The sequence below is a fragment of the Polypterus senegalus genome, chromosome 10 (assembly GCF_016835505.1).
Source record: "Polypterus senegalus isolate Bchr_013 chromosome 10, ASM1683550v1, whole genome shotgun sequence".
In the NCBI taxonomy this organism is placed as follows: domain Eukaryota; kingdom Metazoa; phylum Chordata; class Cladistia; order Polypteriformes; family Polypteridae; genus Polypterus; species Polypterus senegalus.
Genome location: NC_053163.1, coordinates 165,108,242 through 165,128,075, shown reverse-complemented (window position 1 = coordinate 165,128,075; position 19,834 = coordinate 165,108,242). Strand labels below are relative to the sequence as shown.

Genomic DNA, 19,834 nt, shown 5'->3' with positions numbered 1-19,834 from the left:
CTAACTGTGGTGCAAGGTGTTGTATAACCCACCCATATCAGCCCAACATTTGCAGGCTAGCCCTCCATCTCTCTCCTCTCCTCTCATCCTCCCTCCTTCCCTCTCCTCTTTATCTAGATCCCTCCCCTTCTCCTCCCCCGACTTTCTCTCATTCACCTCATCCCTTTCACTCCTGTAGACCAGTGTCAGCTGCTGGCATCACCAGAGTTGGCGGCCATGCTTGTGAAGAATGAGCTCTCTGAAGGAGCAGGGGGCTGGCTCTCTGTTGCTTCTGTGTCAGCAGCAATTAAGTATTCGTGTCTCCTGTGCTGGTCCTCCAGGGAGAAGACATCTGTGGAGCAGGACATCAAGGAAAAGGAAGAAAATATCAAGCAGAGGACTGGTGAGGTGCAGGTACGGTTTGGATAATGATAGGTGGTAGTGATGGCTTGAGGTGGGGTTCAACTAACTGCTCATCATCACTTCAAGTACTGCATTTTTTCTTTAAGCTACACTAGTCTCTTTTGCTTCATTTTGTTCTCCAGGCACATGACTGAATTTAGTTTGGTGCTTCTGTCTATTTCTCCTGTCTGTTGGATGCTATATATGATGTCTGTTAGGAGAGAAAGTTGCTGTAGTGTTAAAAATGTGATTGAGCATCCAAGCATCATTTCAGCAGAGACCTCTTGTTCCCAGAATTAGGGCTTTTTAATATGACTTGCCAAAGTATTGGAGGTGGGGTGAGCTATGGCCTTATGATGATCCAGACAGTGTCTGACCCACCGAGTGGTGGGGGGAGGGGTTCCACTTCAGTCTTGGCCTTTATAAAACTGCTTCACAAATCAGTGCTCTTGTCTACTGAATTAGCTTTTTCCAGACAGTGACTGCATCGTTTCTCTGAGATTAGCTGTATCTGCAAGACTAAATGCCATCAGCACTTTAAGCCACGGTCTGAAAAGTTGTCTTTGTGAAAGCAGCTAACATGGTCATAGCGGCTCAGAAGTGGATCTGGCTTTTAGTTTGCAATTATGATTGTCAAACAGAATGGGGGCTCAAATAGACGGTGAAGTTTTTACAGGTATGCACAAAATAGCTATAGTGCAATAGCCATGGAAGTCACTCAGTGGAGACTTTTGGTACCAATTTTTACTTTTTGTGGTAATGGCTCAATAGCGCTGTTTAAAGATAAGCGAGGAAGATACGACCACCTAGTAACAGCCTGTTGATGTACAGGGTGGCCCATATTTATGTATATGACATTTCACAGGCTGTAGAATTTAAATTACTGCACGAAAAGAATCGAAACATGCGTCGTTGTGTAGTCTGAGAATGGGACTGACAGTGTGCTGGACTGGGCAACCCCTGCTGTGTTCAAGTACAGAATGGTGGCAAATTGATTGTCACTAGAGTAGTGTGTACGTTGTGTGCATTTATACTCCACAACAAACAACTATGAGGTGGTGAAATGGAGGATGGCAGCTGAGTTTGGTGGCAGTGGTGGGTGTGGGAACCATCCCAAGAATAAACACAAAATTCGACATCAGCGGTTCTGTTTCATCAGGGAAGGAAGCAGGTAGGCCCAGGAGTGTGTGTACTGATGCCAGCACAGCTCTTGTGGCAAATGTCTTTCAAAGTTGGGTTGTTCTTCAGAGGTGTATCGATCTGGATGGCACATTGGTAGATAACGCCATGGAGAACAGGTTTGGCTTCCTTGGAATGCAAGTTCCATAAGGTGTTGCATCTGAAGTCCCAGGAGTATATCAACGCTCAGGTTTCGTCACATTAGTGAGTAGGGTGTCAATGATGGGTATTAATTAATGTCATTTCATGTATGCCTGTGTCTACATGTGTGAAGTTTGATGCTTTGTAGGATGTTTTCAAGAAAAACCATTCTAGCTCATTCTAAAGATCATAGTATTCTTTCCTAAAAAAAATTGCAAAATTTCAAATGCAAGAATCTTTGGTAACTGGTTAGTTCATTAGCATAAAAATCAATAAGTTGTTTGAAACAAACCGTATGTGCTGTAACCTCAAAAGACAGTTCTTACACACTTCAAGCCTAGCCTGCTTGAACCCCTTTCAACTGAATCACGGCTGGAGTGAATCTAACTTGGAGTCAACATGATAAGTAAGAGTAGGCAAGCTGTATATTTATGTTTGCATCATATACTGTCAAAAATACTGATTACTTTTTTGATAGCTAGTTAATTTGCAGAAGCAGTGTAAAGATCATTTTTGACCACCTTTCAATTGCTGCTAACCACAATAAGCATCTCCCAACTGCATATTCCATGAGGGAAAAGTTTTCTTTCATCTACTTCATCTTTTATCTTTTCCAACCTCTTTTTGGAAAGCAGAAAAGCAGCAACCAAGTGGCAAATGGGTTCTGATCCCTTTGCTTCAATCACAAATAATTTAACCATCAGTGTTTTGCATTGTAGTACTCATGAGGTTATTTCTTCAACAATCCTCCTTATCATTGTTGCAGAAACAAGGGAAACTGGAATGGTGAGGTTTTCTCTCAGACCTTTCAGTAACCTTGCTCAACTGACTAGGGAGTAGATTTGCTAGTAATTCCTCATTCCTCAATGCAAGTCATAGTCAGTGACTCTGTCCACACATACGGTTTATTGCAGAAATTTCAGGCAAATTCAGTGATTTGAGGGCCAAAACAAATGACAAATTCCACAAAAATCAGCCCAATTGTTGCTCAGTTCAAGACCCAGTATAGTTCTTGGCTTCCCATGTATGTGAACAAAGCCAGACAATTGCTGAGTAAGCCATGTAAAATTTCTTGTCTTCTATGTTTATGAGACAGTGACCTTTGTGTGAATGAATGAACCAATCATTACAAACTCCGGCAATAGCAAATTAAAGTGTACCAGCACTGTTTCAGTTTTATCTAAGTTTAATTTGCAAACGGTAGCTATTTGAAAGAGTCTGGATATTCCATTTTTTGTACAAGCCTTAATGGATCTACTCCCTATACAAGCTAAAGAAAGAAATGTTTAGCTTTGCCTAGTCACTACCAGACATGACAGTGCATTTCACAGATGCTGTTTTCCACCACTGAAAGGAAGCTCAGGATTTGCAGAATTTGAAACAGAGCTTAATTTCCCTTTCCTAAAGAGTAAAAATGAATGCTGCTTGAATCCCTGCAATTTCATAATTAACTCTGCCAATAAGAATAATGTTTTTGTGTCTTCTTATATGAAAATGCATGTTTGTGATCTAACTACATTGTGCAAAATGATTTAAAAAAAAAAAAAAATAAAGTCTGAGGTAGGAGTCTCGTTATTCCTTCAATGGTCTATTTCATTTGGATAGATCTGAAATTGTTTTCCTTTTATAAATCTTTTTAGTAACTCCCTTTTTTTTTACTTGTTTACTATTGCCAGGATCTTCAGGATGAAGTGGATCGGGAAAACGTGGAACTACAGAGACTTCAAACTCAGCGGCAAGAGATTCAAGAGGCACTTAATGAGCTGGACCAACAGAAGGTCACTCTGGAAGAACAACTCAGTCAAATTCGGCAGCAGTGTACCCAGGAGAGCCAGTTGGTAGGGTTCATAAGCTCCTTGCTAAATAGTAAGGCCAGCAGGATTTTAGCAGTCTTTGCTAAGCATGCTTTATCTTTGGTAGCTTTATATCTAAATGGCATATCATAAAGCCAGAATTATTTTGTAAAGTCGTCAGTCAGTCATTGTCCAACCTGCTATATCCTAACACAGGGTCACGGTGGTCTGCTGGAGGGAGCACACAGGGCAACACAGGGCGCAAGGCAGCAACAAATCCTTGTGCCACAGGGCACAAACACACACACACCAATCACACAACAGGGACAATTTAGGATCGCCAATGCACCTAACCTGCATGTCTTTGGACTGTGGGAGGAAACTGGAACACCCGGAGGAAACCCACGCAGACACGGGGACAACATGCAAAATCTACGTAGGGAGGACCTGGGAAACGAACCCAGGTCTCCTTACTGCGAGGCAGCAGTGCTACCACAAGATCTCATGATTAGCATTTAAAATCCAGCTGATTTCTGTAAATAGTTATTCATGTCTCTTCTCAACTAGTACTGGGTGTCAAAAGCAATATAGCTTTTATATTTACTTTGTCATGATGATAGACCAGGATGATGATGTCTACCCAGCATTATTGGTAAAAAGTGTTAAGACGTTACTTGTATTTAGCATAAGGTTTTCTTTACTGGTGGAAATAATCCCAAAGGTGGACTAAAGACCAACCTTTGCAGTCCCAGAAGCTGTAAGTTAACATGCTTACTGTCCTTTGTAAGCCCCAGTCATCATTTCATTCTTAAAACCTGGTAATGGGTCCTAAAGTTTGTCAGACATCCCTGTTTGATAGCCTCCAGCCATTCAATGGATGTTTACAATTTGTTGCAAGCAAATGCAGTGATCAGAAAATGCTTCTTGATAGAACTTACATCTATCTATTTGGCTGTACATTGCATTACTGTTTAGTTCTGCCTAAAAGTAATCAGCCATGCCAGGATTTGTTTATTAGTGTGGAAATGGTCAATAGACCTTACTATATTGACTTTGAATGTAATAAACAATTATCTACAATTGGTAATTTGGGGCAAAGCTGAAAGATAACATAAATGTGAGAAGGTTACAACTAAAAAAATCTCTAGGTTCTGCTTGAGAATCTTTGTATAATACTTTTAAGTTCCTTGCCATTGATAGCAAATGTCATTAGAGAATTTCTGAAGTTATTGCTTCGGAAGAGCAAATGATTGTACTAAATATATTCATAATGCAGTCTCTTAGCTCATCTTGTATTACGTCAGAGTGTGAAAGCTTAAAGGAAAATAAATAATAAGTTTTGTTTACCTGTATTGCATAGTTTAAACAGTTTTTCTTAGCTTTTTCATGGAAAATGATCCCCCCCTCCCATACTCATCATAACAGTACAGAAGAGACTGGCAGGTTTGCATTCAGATTTTAACTTTCCTTCTTTGTTTCTTGCCTGGCAGATATCATACCTACAAACTCAGGTGTCAAGCCAGGAGCAGAAGATCTCACAGTATGAAGAAGAGCTGCTTCAGGCCCGTGAAGATCTGAAAAAGCTGCAAGTTGAGACTGTACAAATGCAAGAAAAGCTTGAGGAGAGCAAGAAGCAGTTGGAGCCACTACAGATGTCTCTACGTGATTCTCATTTAGAGATTACAGAAGTGAGTCTTTATTCTGTGACATCTGTAACACGTTTGAAATTGGGCTTTCTCAAGCTCTTGTTAAGCGGGTTCTAATGGAGATATTGTTCAGTATACAATGGTGTGATTTAAACTAAAGTTTCACTGGTTATTTGCTTCCACATGAAGACTCATCATTAGATTGCACTGCATTGAAATTTATATTGAAGATTTGAAGGTGATGGTCTTGAATGAAAGCTGTCATTTTACTTTCTTCTTAAGTCCTAGTTTTCTTGATTGAAAAAGGTCTTGGTGAATCTGCCTAGGCTGCTTTTTATTACTGTTTTGCACCATCCTTCAAATATGATTGAACTTTATCTAAAGAATTCCCTTCGCTTGTTGAAAACCCTTTTAGTGTTCATATTTACATGTAGGCTTGACGCATTATTTTCCCCCTGCGCACACCTCACTCACACATACACACACGTCATAGTCACTCTCTGGCTTCATAGAGTTTAAGCTATTGATCATATTGATTAGCAATTCAGAAAGTGATTTTTGAATGAGATACCTATTTACCATACCTCTTTTTACTACTTATTTATGTCTATTAAGATCAGCCCGTAAAATGTATCTCTTCACCCTGTTATCCATGTTTATTTTAATGAGGTGTAAAAAGCTGCAGCTGCTCTAGCTCTACTGTTTTCTGCTCCCATGATCAATTACATAATGAAGCTTCCAATGATGAAATTGTCCTTTTGAAGTGTAAATTGTTTTATGCTTTCTTTTTCTTAACCGTAACCCTCGAACACAGTTTACTAGCTAGCTTTCAGCTCACTCCTTGTGGCACTTCGACACCTAATGAATAGTCATTCACATGTGGTCATGCAACACTGCTAGTGATTTGATTGGACTTCTAAGATGTCTGCTCTTGAAAGGGCTGACTCTCTTAAGTGCCACCACTGCACAGATGTGGTTATATATACATGTGGAAGATAGTAACCCTATTGTAATTGTGGTTATTTACAGGTACAAGGAAAGTTGTTTGAACTACAGGAATCTCACCGTGATGTGACCAAACAGCTGTCTTGGCGGAGTCATCTCAAGCTAGTTAATGGCACAGGGGAAGAGCACTTTTCAGTGGATCAGGAAGATCAAGGGACAGCGGCCACAGAGCCGCATTCAACTACAGAGACCCCTTCGGAAGCACTTGTTGAAGCCCAGGTAGAGGCTGCTGCACCATTAGTAGTTCTGTTGAGTCACAGTGATGGCACAAGCTATTAAATCCTTATAGGAAACCTGTTCTTACTGAAGGTATGCTTCCCTAGGTGCTTTGTGCAGAGATCCCTTAAAGAAGTCACTTGAATTTATGTCAGTACATTGACAGCTTTGATTTGTCGAAGCTAAGAGATATATGGAGACAAGATAGCAGACACTTGTATATCCATTCATATACATGTTTTTACCATACCATTGAATTCAGCTCATGTGCAACCCAACCAATTTATGCAAGCAAAGCACATACAGAGTGCCTGCTATCTGCACTGTTAGGCCAGTTGCAACAACGCCAATTGAGTGAAATCAAGCAGAAAAAAGCTTCTGTGCCCTGCGAGCCCTGTTCAGCTATTGTAGTTTTAAATGACAAACACAGCAGGACAATTCCACGTGACCAACTGCCAGTGGCTTCTCAAAAAAGTGCACATAATTATTATTTTTTTGACAAAGTGAGGGAAGACCGGAAATTGTTTCATGGAAGGAAGGAAATTTGAATTGTTAATGTGGGTGGGTAGTCAGTCCTGTCTGTGATGTGACCAAGATTTTACTGTTAGAAAGCCTAACATTGAGTACAGCATGTAATTGAAGGAGCAGCAGATACAAGTTGCAGTTGCTGTGCATGATGATGTTGTAATGTTTTATATTTAACAGGAGTTAGGGAAATTAATAAACTGACTAACTTTTTTTTTGTTATTTCTAATCTTGTAGGAGACAAGTAACCAACAGGCATCTGCTGAGCACTCGCCCTGTAGCAGCACTGAAGATATTGCTGGCAAAGACTTGCAGTCAAGAGTATGTGGGGTTTTTTTTTTTTTTCCTGCCATTTTCCTAGTTTGGAATAAAGTCACACACAAACTCATTTTGAATGATTCATTCACCTATCAGATTTGTAATGTGGCGATTAGAAGTCAGTTTTCAAGATGTGCGTTTGTGTACAATAAAATACAATGATTGCTGAAGTGCTGGGCTGGCAGGGGTGTCTTTGAAGTGGAACACTTTTTTTATATTTTTTTACATTTGTTAAACCAATTAAACATGTTTGTTGTTTTTATTTTGGGTAGCCCCCTTTATGAATTAATGGCAATTTTATTGGTCACAACTGTCAGTTTTGGTCAAGTCCTGTCGTCCCTTTATTCCCAATCAAGGAACGTTACCCTTTTCAGCAGCAGGTGGCTGTTCTGTTTCTAATAAGTGAAGGCACCTTAGACAAAATTTCATTGCGCTTTAGTAACTCAGTTCATTAATGTGAATGCCACTGTGAGGCTGCTGGGAGATGTAGAAGTTTAATTTTCCGTCTGACCTTTAATTTAAACAAAAATATAGGTGGACCTGTCCGATAGGAAACTGACATGACTAGTCTTTCCCTTTTTCCCCAAAGGATGAAACTATAGTGCCAGAGGATCAAGAAGTACAGATACCTCAAATAAACCCACCTGAAGATGGTAACCTGGACTTCTTCCGTACGGACCCCTTCATTGACAGTGAGTGAACTGCTACAGGGTTCTGGCTGTGAACTTGATGGTTGCAGTCTACTGTAATTTTTGACACTCTTTTAGGCAGGGAGTTTTATTTATGAAGGTGTTCATTTTATTTCTTTCTTTCAGGTGATCCCTTCAAAGACGATCCATTTGGAAAGCCAGAAGACTCCGGTAACTTTAGTTTTATTTGTGTTTATCTTTTTAGTTTTATTTGTGTTTATCTTTTCATTGTAGCAAGCTGATTGATATGTTAAGTAATGTGAATGGAACCATCTTGTGGTTTAACCGAGCCTTGGGAGTGTTGTTCTACTTGGGCTTGAAAAGTGTGGTAAAAGAGGTTGTAGAACTGTAATGGAAATGATGAACCTTTTTGTTCTTTTCAAAGATCCTTTTGGTGGAGATCCATTCAAGGGCACAGATCCATTTGCTTCAGACTCCTTCTTCCAGCAACCTACTGATGACCTTTTTGGCAATACAGCAGACCCATTTAGCATGGCATCTGGCAAAACAGCCGATGCAGACCTCTTTGGTGCTCTAGCCACTGGCAGTGCACCTCAGGACCCATTTAGCTGCTCTACCAATGCCCAGCTCAGGCAAGATCCTTTTGAATCAGGAACAGAAACAGGAGTTGGAGTTACAAATGGCACTGCACCTGGAACTGGAGATGAAGGAGATCCTTTCAGCAGTACCTCTATAAGTCCAGAGCATTCCAATGTTAGTATTTTTGATAGTTTTTTTTTAGTTTTATTGATAGATTTCCACTGTTAAGCACATACTTAGTATTTGTAGCTTGTATCTTATTCATTTGGGTGTCATTACTAAGTGAAACTAGTATATTTCTTCTACTTGCCCACCACATTAGAGCATGTAACAAAACTTGAGCTTCCATTACATCTTATGTGTAATATGACTTCAGGAAGAGTTCTCCACATCCAAAAAAGACAGCTTTAGTGTGGTTACACTCTTCTTTTTTATGTAGGCACCATCCATTTCCCTACTGATTTAGAGGAAACATTTTTTTGCAAATACACCCAGCTTAATTCCAATATTGGCTAATATGGAAATGCAAAATTTACTATATAGAGAAAATAAAGGTCTTTATTGTGATGAATTTTTAAAACACTTAATCTTTGGTTAGTTAATAATCTTTGTACATTTCTTACTGCATTTGTTTGTACAACTGCATTTCTTGTACTTTACTGTGAACACGGCTGTTTGCTTCCTAAAATATTGTGTAAGCAGATAGGTGACATTGTAGTGTTTACATGGCGCCATCTGCTGTTTTTCAGTTGCTACTGCAAGATTAAGAGACATGGTAATACCAGTGAAAATGTAGTCTCACTTGCTAAATACTTCATGAAGGTGGCATTCAAGGTAGGGGTGGTGATTTGCACTGCAAAGAGCAGTGGGGCTCTTACTAACCTGGTCTGACGGAGGGCAAATTTCTGGTTATAATACACTGTGAAAAGGAGTGTTGATAAGAGAGTTGATTAAGAAGAGCCACAGGAGATGCAGATTTCAGTACACAACACACCCAAATCAACAAATCTGCATAACTTCACCATTAGAAACACAACAAGGCTCAATAGCATACCCCCTTCTGACTGCACATCTAAACAAAAAACTGAAGGTAATTAATGTTACTGTCTAATTGGAAACACAAACATACCATCCTAGAATAGCCACAGCATTCTAACACATTGTGTACCCATAGTCCACAATGTTTATTTAGACTTTGTTCACTGTCATGACATGTAGTGATGCAGTAGTTGAACTCACAGATTACAACAACATTATTTATTAAATAATATAAACATTATTTATATTACGTAGCAAACAGAAGCACTGCTCGAACACATGCAGCCAAATGGCTATCCCTTCTGTTAAAGCACTCATTAAAACATACAAATTAATCTTTAAGTTTGACTTACCTTGTGCTACTAAGCTTCTAAATTAATAATGGCAATTTTAGCTTTTTCATGTCTCTCGGTTGACTTTTCCTATGAAGTCAGTAGACCGATTGGGAGAGCATGGGGTCGCTGGAAAGAGATGTGTGGTACTCCTGATAATCTGTGCTATCTGTGTTGCTGTATGGCTTCAAGTCATTGACGCTATCCAGTGACCTGAGATGAAGACTGGACTCCTTCAATACTGTGTCTCTTTGGAGAAACCTTGGGTACCGCTGGTTTGACTTTGTGCTCATGGAGTCCTGAATGACACATATTACCTGCATTGTGAGGGAGTGTCAGTTACGACACTTGCGGCAATGCGGCACGATTGTTCGGAGGTGATCTGGCTTGGAAGGACCCAAGAGGCTGGACCAGGCCAAGGGGACACCCACGTTACACCTGGCTGTGGCAGATTGATGGTCATTTTCAGAGGGTGGGACTGGACCGTATGTCTGACTGGAGGGTTGCCAACCAGGATCCCCAGCTATTTCATTGTGTGTTGGGTGTGGTAATTTTCTGTACCAGTGCATGCTCCCTGACCTGACCTGATCATAGCTTTTTACTTATATCTCAGTGTCAAGTCTTTTGTTCAGTTTCTTTTGCTGTCTTCTGGAACCTTGGCGGTTTTTATGGTGTACAAACTGAAGGAATTGAGGAAGGGTGTTTTTAGGAAGAAGCTGCCCTAATGGGTGTAGTTATTCAGTAAAAACATTTTAATGACTTGTCCCCAGATTTGTATTCTTGTTTGAGAATTGTGCAAGACTAGCAAATAAGTTACATAAAGCTGCTTTCATTGTAAATCTTTAACCACTTGCCACTTTCCTTTATTTATGTCACAGGCCCTACACACTCTATCCAGCAGGGGGCGCTAGCTCCCCGATTGGAATAAGTTCTTTTTTTTAATTGCGGCAAGTTACATAACCCGAAACTATATTGATGTAATATTAAAAGGCGATACCCCTCCGTTAGTGATACAGCGGTAAGAAATCGCATAGGAGAAATAACTTTGCTTTCTTTAATGACAATTTACGTGGCATAACGGACGAGAAAGCCATGACAAGACTTTTCACCGAAGTGGGAGCTCGATGTATACAGTCTGCTATTTTCATCGTTGCGCTGGAAAGATTTTCAGGATCGGATGACGTCTCCCATCCGTCCGTCGGCTTCAAAGGTGTGTTGGGCAATGTTCCAAGGTTTTATACTGTACCCTTTCTCCATGTGCAGGCCCCCACTTAGGTAAATCATGCCATTCCAAACAAGGAAAAGAAGATCCAATGTCATGCTGACTCTGTCACACAGAAATAGTACAAGGCCCTTTTTTCGCGGTTGTCACTTTCTTTTCTTCTAATGCTTGCCTAGCAGTTCTAAATGATGAACCCCTGTGTGCTAAATCTGTCCTTGTGTTAGCTGTACATGTGAGTGGATTTATAAAATATTTTTGTACAGGGCACAGTGACATATTAAACTTATGTACTTATTACAGTAGGTATTTAACGTTCTTTTCCCCTTACTAAGGTTAATTTGTGTTTATTTTGTCATTGGTACTTGCAATAACCAGTTGGATGCTGAATTATTGTCTTATGCCAGCTTACCTCATGTTGCTTTTTACTGTTAAGACTCATGATCATGATGAATTTGACTTGTCTATTTTGCCATACAGCTCTAGACTTGTACTTTGGCTGTGCCAAGACTGACGGAATTTTGTGTCCGTTATTCTTAGCTGAAATAGGTTGTGTTCGTGCTTTTAATTCTAAAGAGAAAAATATTGTCTGGGATCTTAGTATAAACTTAAGTTCATTTAGCAAGCTACACTATAGAGAATAGGAGTTCATATTGTCTTACAGCTGTCTTTGTAAAATCCGTACCTCCTTGCTTTTCAGATGGAGATGTTGCAGAAAAATGACCCATTTGCCCCAGGAGGCACAACTGTTACTCCTGCTTCAGATGTTGGTGAGTAAGGAGTACCATTTTTAGCCTGATTATGTGGCAAGGATAAGGAAGGGCCTGCCATGTTCATGATTAGTATATAATGAAATTAATTAGTAGAGTGTAGATTCAATTATCATCTATGTACCTCAAAAGTGCAAATTTCAGTGGCTGCAAGCATGGAAGAATGTTTCTAGGAAATAACTGCCAGATTAATGTATACTGTACTAGCTTTCATTGATTCGCCCAACCTTGCATATACACATTTTTCAAATGACTTTCTGCTTGCAATGCCATGCTTCTTTCCAGGGCATGCATGTTAGATTTGCATTTTCAGGTTAGGTTATTTCAATATTGTATGTACAGTATATGGTTAATCAGAAAGCCTTAAATGCCATCAAGAAATAAACAGTATCGATGGGAAAGAGGCATTTACAGGGTAAGGAATACTTAAGGCAAGTTTTGAGGAACCTGAAGGAAAATTTGATCAGAACACCAGTCCTAGACATGGACCATTTGAAAAGAACACCTTGATGGTTTGGAGGCGTTCAAAATGTAATATAGGTATTTTGATGAATGAAGAAAACGATCTCACTGTACGAAAAAGAAAGTGCTCGAGATTTCTTGAATGCTAGATTATTTATTGATACATTGTAGGGAGATCTCAAAAACTGATTAAAAAACATTCTGCATCAAGATGGTCTTTCAAAACATTATAGAAACTTCAGTGGTGAGATTAATGTGACTCAGTCCAGTTAAAGGAACAGCGTCGGGTTCAAGGCATGAATTTAGATGTGCTGCTAGTCCTTCACAGCGTACTGTATGTTTATGCACACACGCAGTCTCTTGCACAGGATGAATTTAGATTAGCCAGTTAACACAACATTCATGTGAAGGTTCAGAAATTAAGGCTTTTCATAAATACAAAAATTGAAGTACTTTTTAAAGCATTAGTTTTAGGCTTGCATAAGAGAATAATGCACTACACTACTTGTCAAATCTTGATCACATGTCTTTGAGCTGTACATCCAAAGAAGATAATTATGTTCAAGAGAAAATTAACATTAGTTGCACACTTCTTGAATGAAAATATTTATCAGTTGTGTGCAAACTAAAATGTATATGCATTGGCTATTTAAACTGGTTGAGGTTGTGAAGAAAGGTCACTTTGCAAGCTCATCTGGTCATCATCTTACAGAAGCATGGTGAAGACATGCAATAATTATTAATATTAATAATTAATCATCTGTGATAGCTAATTGTTTCCTTTACAATATCTAAGTCCTTATTTATACACTGCTAGAATACATTTCTAGCATACAGGAAAATAATTAGGATTTTGCATTCTGCCAAAAGAAGATGAAGATTCTGCCACTTTAATTTTGGATTCTTTTTTGTTGTTTTTTGCTTTTGAGTTCATTCTACATAATTTATAACTGTCTCCTTCACAGCCAAGCCCTTCTGCATTTGCTCTCAATTTCTTGAGGTTAAAAGATTTTATCTGGTCATCCTCTATTCACTCTCCTTTTGTACAGTGAATGGCTTTGGTCAGTCAAGACCAGGATTACCAAGATTTATAATAGTGCTTACCTGTAAGCTGGGACATATTACCATATTTATAGTACAGTGGCATTATTATGGCCATGTAGGTCTCATGTTCTTAAAAAATATTGACCAGTTACCGTATATATTCGCGTATAAGTCAGGTTTTGAAACCCAAAAAATCAATCATAAAATCAGACTCCAACTTATATGCCCGTTCAAAAATGCAACACTTATTTATTTATTTTCCTCTTCATATTTTCTTCTGATCGAGCACTCCATTGTAAATAAGGGATGCTCTTACAATAAAGATGTATGAGATACAATACAGTGCAAACCTCGCTTCAGAATAGTTCGGTATTACCGTGTGGTCATGTAGGCACAATACATAGAAAAACTCTCTCGGGTAGGCATTAGCATATCGTAATCTCTTAGACCAATAATTTGAGTTTTCTTCATTCGACATACAACTGACATTATAAAATACTGGAAATTATATGGTAAACAAGTCCAGACTTATCTGCGGAAGAATTTAAATGTATGTACAGTAATTATTTTAAAAAACTTCAGCTAACCTTCTGAAGTATTCTTCTGTTTTCAGTGTGTGTGTGTTGCCTCAGAACTTGGCCAGCTCAAAGAGAAAGTTGCATGAATTTCTAAAGGACATTTTTGCTGATGATTATCAAAAGTAACATTAAACATTATGAACAATACTTACCCCAAATTTGTAATTGTTTCCTCTGTAAATCAATTTTATCTCTGCTTTACTGATTACCTGTAGAATGCAGTGAAACCAAATAGAAAAGGACTGTATGAGCACAGTTAAAGGGACATAAGGGTATCTGCAAACTGTGTATTTATTTCTCTGTTTATGTCCACTGAAAGACTGCTTATTTACTTTGCCCATTTGTTTAATTGTAGTAACATTTGTTATGAAATGTACTCTTTAAAATGCAGAGATTTAACAGTCTTTAAAAATAGCACAAATGTGTAATCGGTGTCTCCATAAGCAATTATTGCATTTACACATCACAGCTTTTCTGTTCAGAAGTGTCACAACTTGTGTCCTTGAATTTCAGGCTCTGATCCTTTCACCTCCGTATTTGGGAATGACCCATTTGGAAGCAGTTTTGCAGACTTCAGCAATCTGGACAAGGTGAGTGCCACAGTAATTTCCAGTCAGTCTTGAGGGCTGCAAAAAGTAAGGACCAACTTAGGCCAAGTAATGTTGACCATAGAAAAATAAAGAAGTTGACTATCACTTTTCCATTTACCCTTTACTGCACAGCTTATATTGACAGAAAAATCCACCCTGTTCAGAATTTGAAGCAATTTAGAAAATCATCATCAAAAAAAAAAAAAAAATAAAGGATATAGCATCCATCTTTAACCAAGAATGCTTTACAATATGTGTATTGTTAAGTTGTTCCACTTTTCACAGGCTAATGGCCCTGATCCATTCAGCTCCACATTTGGTGTGGAAGAATTTGGAAGCAGAAATATCTTTAGAGAGGAACTGCCAAAGAATCCAGATACTCCTCCAGCACTGCCACCCAAGACAGGAACACCCACACGCCCCCCTCCTCCTCCTCCAGGTAACTTCTAGTTTGTATTTGCTCTTTTGACTCCATTATCTCAAAGGTTGTCTAAAGCTATGTTTAAAAGATTGTCTGCAAGGAAAGTGTTACCTTTTAAGCATTGTAAATGATGCACACACACACACACACACACACACACACACACAGGCGTTCTGCCTAATGTTATGAATAAAAAATTTATTATTAGGCACTTTCTCACCACAGGAACTTTGTTTTCAGAAGCCATTGAGTGCCTGTGCAGTGTAGCCCCTGAGCAACTTGTGGTCCCTGGCCACTTTTGTACGTTGTGTTCCCACAGCATAACAGGAAATGTTACCTTTATGCCAGAAATGTGCCTTGCAAAGAAGAGTGATGCAGTACGAAGTAAGGTGCATTCTGGTATTTATGGGGAACTCCCCCTACCAAAACCCGCTAACCCGCCACCCCCTCCACATTTGCGTTGATGCTGTCTGTACTTCATGGACAACGGGACTCATTCATTTGATGTGGCATAGGGCATGGTGCACCAGGGAGGCAGCTATGAGGAGTGATGCTTTGCTCTGTCTTTACGTCTACAAACAAATCTGCTTGTGCTTATGGTCAGCTAATCGGCACAATTCATCACCCAAGCCACAGCTAAGAATTTCTGGTTGAAGGAAAAAGTGCATACCCTGGACTAGCAGCTAAAAAAGTACCAGGAACTACAAACAGACCAAGTTCGTGTGGTGGAAAGGATAGAAAAGTTCCTGAGTTTCTAAAAAAGGCCCTGCGGTGGGAAAGTGACTATAGATAAGCAGACTACTGCGTAGCTAAATAAGCCACAGAACTAGTTTCAAAACATCCAATAATCACTTTCTCTAATGTCTGCAGGTAAGCGGCCATCTCTTTGCAGATCCGAAACTGAATCTTTTAGGCGTCTTGAGCCTCCTCTTCCACTTGGCTCAGGTGATTCCGGTCATCCTGATTCTACAGACAAAGCATTACCAGACCCCTTCTCTTCATTCTCCACAAACAAGACTTCTACAGACCCAGAGAACTTTGCCAAGTTCAACAATGTGAGCCTGCTTTTTATTTACCTACTTTGGTGATATTCTTGCATTTTTGTCCATTTTTATTCTACTGTGAGAAAAAGTGGTCCCCACTGATTGATCGATGAGGCAACATTAGTCATTACAGCTTGGGTTGGTATGATGTTTGTGGTAGCTATCCACTACAAAGAGAATTTCACACACTTCCAGATATGGTGGTAGAATGTGCTTTATTAAAAATAAAAAAAGTTTTCATTGTTGGTAATGACATTGCAGCATTTTAACTACAAAGGTGTGAGTCTCTTCTCATCAGCATTTTCTATACATATGTACTGCCGTGAACATTCATACGTATTTATCCATGTTCCATCCATTTCTTCTGATGCGAGTAGCGATAGCAATACAAAGAATATGACCAGCTTCAGAAAAATGGAGCCTTTTGTAACACTAAAGTGAACTTTCCATCCACCAGTTTAAATTCCAGCTATATTTAATTGTCTTGGTAGATTTTAAGTATCCTCCCATATGCCTGGTGACAACATCCTAAGTGTCACATAACAGTCATTTGAACACTCTTAATCCAGCTGATTGGCAGCACTAAGCACAGGGCACAATGCCAGCTCTTTATGGTATAACAGTTCCTTACCATTCATGTACTTTCACTTGCTCCTACCGAAACCAAGCCAATTTTCAAATAGCATTTTAACGTAACATGCGTGTCTTTGGGAATGTGGGAGGAAAACCCATGAAGACATGGGAATAACATACAAATTCCACATGGACAAAAAATGAATGCTGAATGCCCCAGGCAGCATCACTTACCACTGTGCCAGCAAGCTGTCAGTCCATGGCGTTTTAAAGCTAATTTTGTTGAAAAGAGTTCAGTCCATCTATATCTGACTGACACATTTTAATTTCACACGAAAATTACAGCTAATCTTAGTAGTTAAGTAATATTCCATAATCGGTGCTTCTCAACCTCATTTTACAGTATGCTGCAACAAGCTAAGTGGGCCGCACAATACGTATTTACCCCTTTTCCATGAAAAGAACACTAAATGTTATTCATGCACATAAAACAGAATATATCTTTACCTGGCAATGACATTAATATTAGTGAAAGATCATCCCTAGAGTTACTAGAGTGGCTCAAAAAAAGGAATATAGTAAGAGTGTTTGTACTTCCAGTTTCTTTGGACTTCAAAGTACTTTACACCAGAAAAAAGGCTCATGTGAGCAACCAAGCAAAGAGTGTGTAAGGGAAATGGAGGGAGGGAAACCTTAGAAGTATTCATTAAGGATTATAAAATATTCTAATAAACATATCAGGCAGGCATACAAATTACAAACTTTTACATATAACTTGGTGATAAATGTGCAGAGAGATCAATGTAAATTATTTGTGATTTCATGCCCTAGGGAGCTGTAGTGCATGTCACCCTTGGTATGCAGGGTGAGAACTACAGTCGCACATCTTTGTAAAGATTCAATTGCCAAGTTCTGTTGAGTCATTTTATTAGTATTTTTCTTGGCCATCGTTCCTGAGCTATGAGCCCACACTGCTGTTTTTCATAGTATTGAATGTTTTGAGCCCCACCAGGCTATGGCAGTGATGAGGAGCACTCCAGTTTAGCATAACCCAAGGCTTCTCTCCAAGAGTGGAGTCTGCTGTCACTGTTAAAGGCAGGGCCTGTTCTGCTCCTGTTTGAATTATCATGATTATCCTTTCATGTGATCCTTCTTTGACTAGACCCTCCTTTCACCAAGAGTAACACTACCAGGAGAACACTGATTCTAAAGATATATTCTAAATACTCTCTGGAACACTAGAGCAATTTCATCATGCCATCTCTAGCATCTTAGTAGGAGGTGACATCAACTTTGTGAAATATGGCAGTTACACAGATTCTCCAAGTCATTGTAAATTCTCACATGGCATATGAAGAAAAGTTTCAGGAGCAAGTGCTCAAAATGTTCATGTTAAAACTTCAGACTGAAAACTGATAAGGATTTTTTTTGTATTGTGCAAAATATTATATCTGACAGTACCACTTGTATCACTAATGGAACTGTTACTTCCCAATATTTTCAGATGAGAATGAGAGGCTAGCATTCTTATCCATTTCCAATTCAGTCATTTAGATGTTCTGACTAACTGTGTTGCAGCTAACCAATATTTAGGCTCTTTCTAAGTTGTATCTTTTCCCTTGCTGCCTTGTCCCAATCATGTTAAATGTATCTGCGTGTAACATATTGTCTCTGTGTGACTCTAATGAGCTGAGCCTAGATTGATTCCAGTAATGAGACCCCCTGTTAGTGGGCTGTCTGGTGTTTAATTAAATAACACTATGCCAACTTCAGGCTGGGCAGTTAACAGCAAAGCATTGGCCTTTACATTTAAACAGGAAAAAAAATGCCAATTCACTACACTTGTTTATCCAGAAAATCTGGTTTTTTGGAAAATGAGAAGGCGTATTCACCCTGCTAATTAATAAGCCACTTCACATAACCCAGTTTGTGGCATTTTATTCTTGTCTGACCCTTTGTAAACTTTCCAAGTCCTCGTGTAATTCTTTTTTTTTTTTTTTTTTCCCCTCTCCACTTTGTTTCCATAAAACCCAGTATTCAACTGAGGAGGACCTGATTGAGTGGGCAAAACGAGAGAGTGAGAGAGAAGAGAAGGAGAGGCTGGCACGCCTCACCCAACAAGAACAAGAAGACCTGGAGCTTGCCATTGCCCTTAGCAAGTCTGAAATATCAGAGGCCTGAGCAGGAAGCCAGGCTACCATGGCCACATGTCGCTGGCCTCAAGTGTTCAAGACCTTAAAGCAACCAACCTAATGCAAAGGATTTGATGGATTTTGTCCCAAATCAGCACTGCGGGGGTCCTTGCTTGATTGGAACAAGGATAGAGAAGGGGGTGGGAAGGTTTTGGTGGTGGGAAGATTTTGAAATTTGCGAAGCCAGGTGGAACCAGATCTTAAATGGCATCCCTTATGCTTTTAGTCTCCCTGAGGTAAGAACACTTCCGCTACTTGCCACAAAATTAGTTCTTCTGATTGCTTTCCCATAACATACTTTATTGAGGGATGGCCATTCAGCCTCTCCCACGTTTGGGCTTCTGGCTAGGAATGCCATATTGTGAAGCTAGAGAGAGGAGGACTAGTGGCAGTTTGCAGCTGAACCCCTCATCATGTGCATCATTTTAAACAAATAATAAGCCATTGCACAGATCCTCCAGTCAAAGTCTCTTCCTCGACCCTACAAGGAGGTGTTTTTGTTACTTGGCAATGTGAATAACCACTACAATACTGGACAGTGACTTGATGAAAGGTGTGCTCTGACTCTTGCAATGCTGCTGTTGCTTTTACAGGAAGCCCTATCCACACTTGGCCATGGGTATGGAGGGGCTGGCCTCATCGAACCACGGGTTTCAAAGTGGAGACTTCTGCTCATGTGACTTGCATAGAATAGAGAACAGAACAGAAACCACTGAACCCCTAACAGGACCTTTTACACAGTCTCATTTTATTTTTTAACTTGTCACTTTTGTTTCCCCCATCCCATTCCTTACATAATTGTTTCTGGAGATTTTTCTGAAACTGATTAATTTGGAGTATATAACATGTAATTAAAATAACTATAATGTTAAAATGTAAGGTCTGGATTATTTAATACTTTACAGTAGCTTCAGCGTGTTCAGCAGTGGTCCTCTCTAGTTTGATTTTCTACTGAGGTGTAAAGTACTCTATAATTAAACAAGAGAAAGGAGTTGACATTTTGGATTAGAGTTGGGCAAGTCTCTCAGGCCATGTCCGCACTGCCACATTTACATTTAACAATGCATCCACACTACCCCAGCATTCTGCACACTGACAGCCCACCATTGCAGTGTGCAGATTCGAATCGTGCTGTGGTT

The 19,834-nt window shown here is 39.4% G+C and overlaps 1 protein-coding gene across 2 annotated transcripts in view; it reads left to right on the top strand.

The window, feature by feature from the left end:
- The window catches only part of eps15 (epidermal growth factor receptor pathway substrate 15), a 73,015-nt gene extending 53,639 nt beyond the window's left edge, over positions 1-19,376 (top strand). For both annotated transcript variants that reach the window (XM_039767273.1, XM_039767272.1), the window contains exons 13-25: positions 321-393; positions 3,378-3,539; positions 4,985-5,182; positions 6,170-6,364; positions 7,124-7,207; positions 7,794-7,896; positions 8,020-8,064; positions 8,279-8,607; positions 11,723-11,792; positions 14,390-14,466; positions 14,752-14,905; positions 15,758-15,942; positions 18,538-19,376. In XM_039767273.1, the coding sequence (XP_039623207.1) occupies positions 321-393; positions 3,378-3,539; positions 4,985-5,182; positions 6,170-6,364; positions 7,124-7,207; positions 7,794-7,896; positions 8,020-8,064; positions 8,279-8,607; positions 11,723-11,792; positions 14,390-14,466; positions 14,752-14,905; positions 15,758-15,942; positions 18,538-18,684 (1,822 nt within the window). In that variant the 3' untranslated portion in view covers positions 18,685-19,376. The remainder of the gene's footprint in view (positions 1-320; positions 394-3,377; positions 3,540-4,984; positions 5,183-6,169; positions 6,365-7,123; positions 7,208-7,793; positions 7,897-8,019; positions 8,065-8,278; positions 8,608-11,722; positions 11,793-14,389; positions 14,467-14,751; positions 14,906-15,757; positions 15,943-18,537) is intronic.
- The last annotated feature ends 458 nt before the right edge of the window (positions 19,377-19,834 follow it).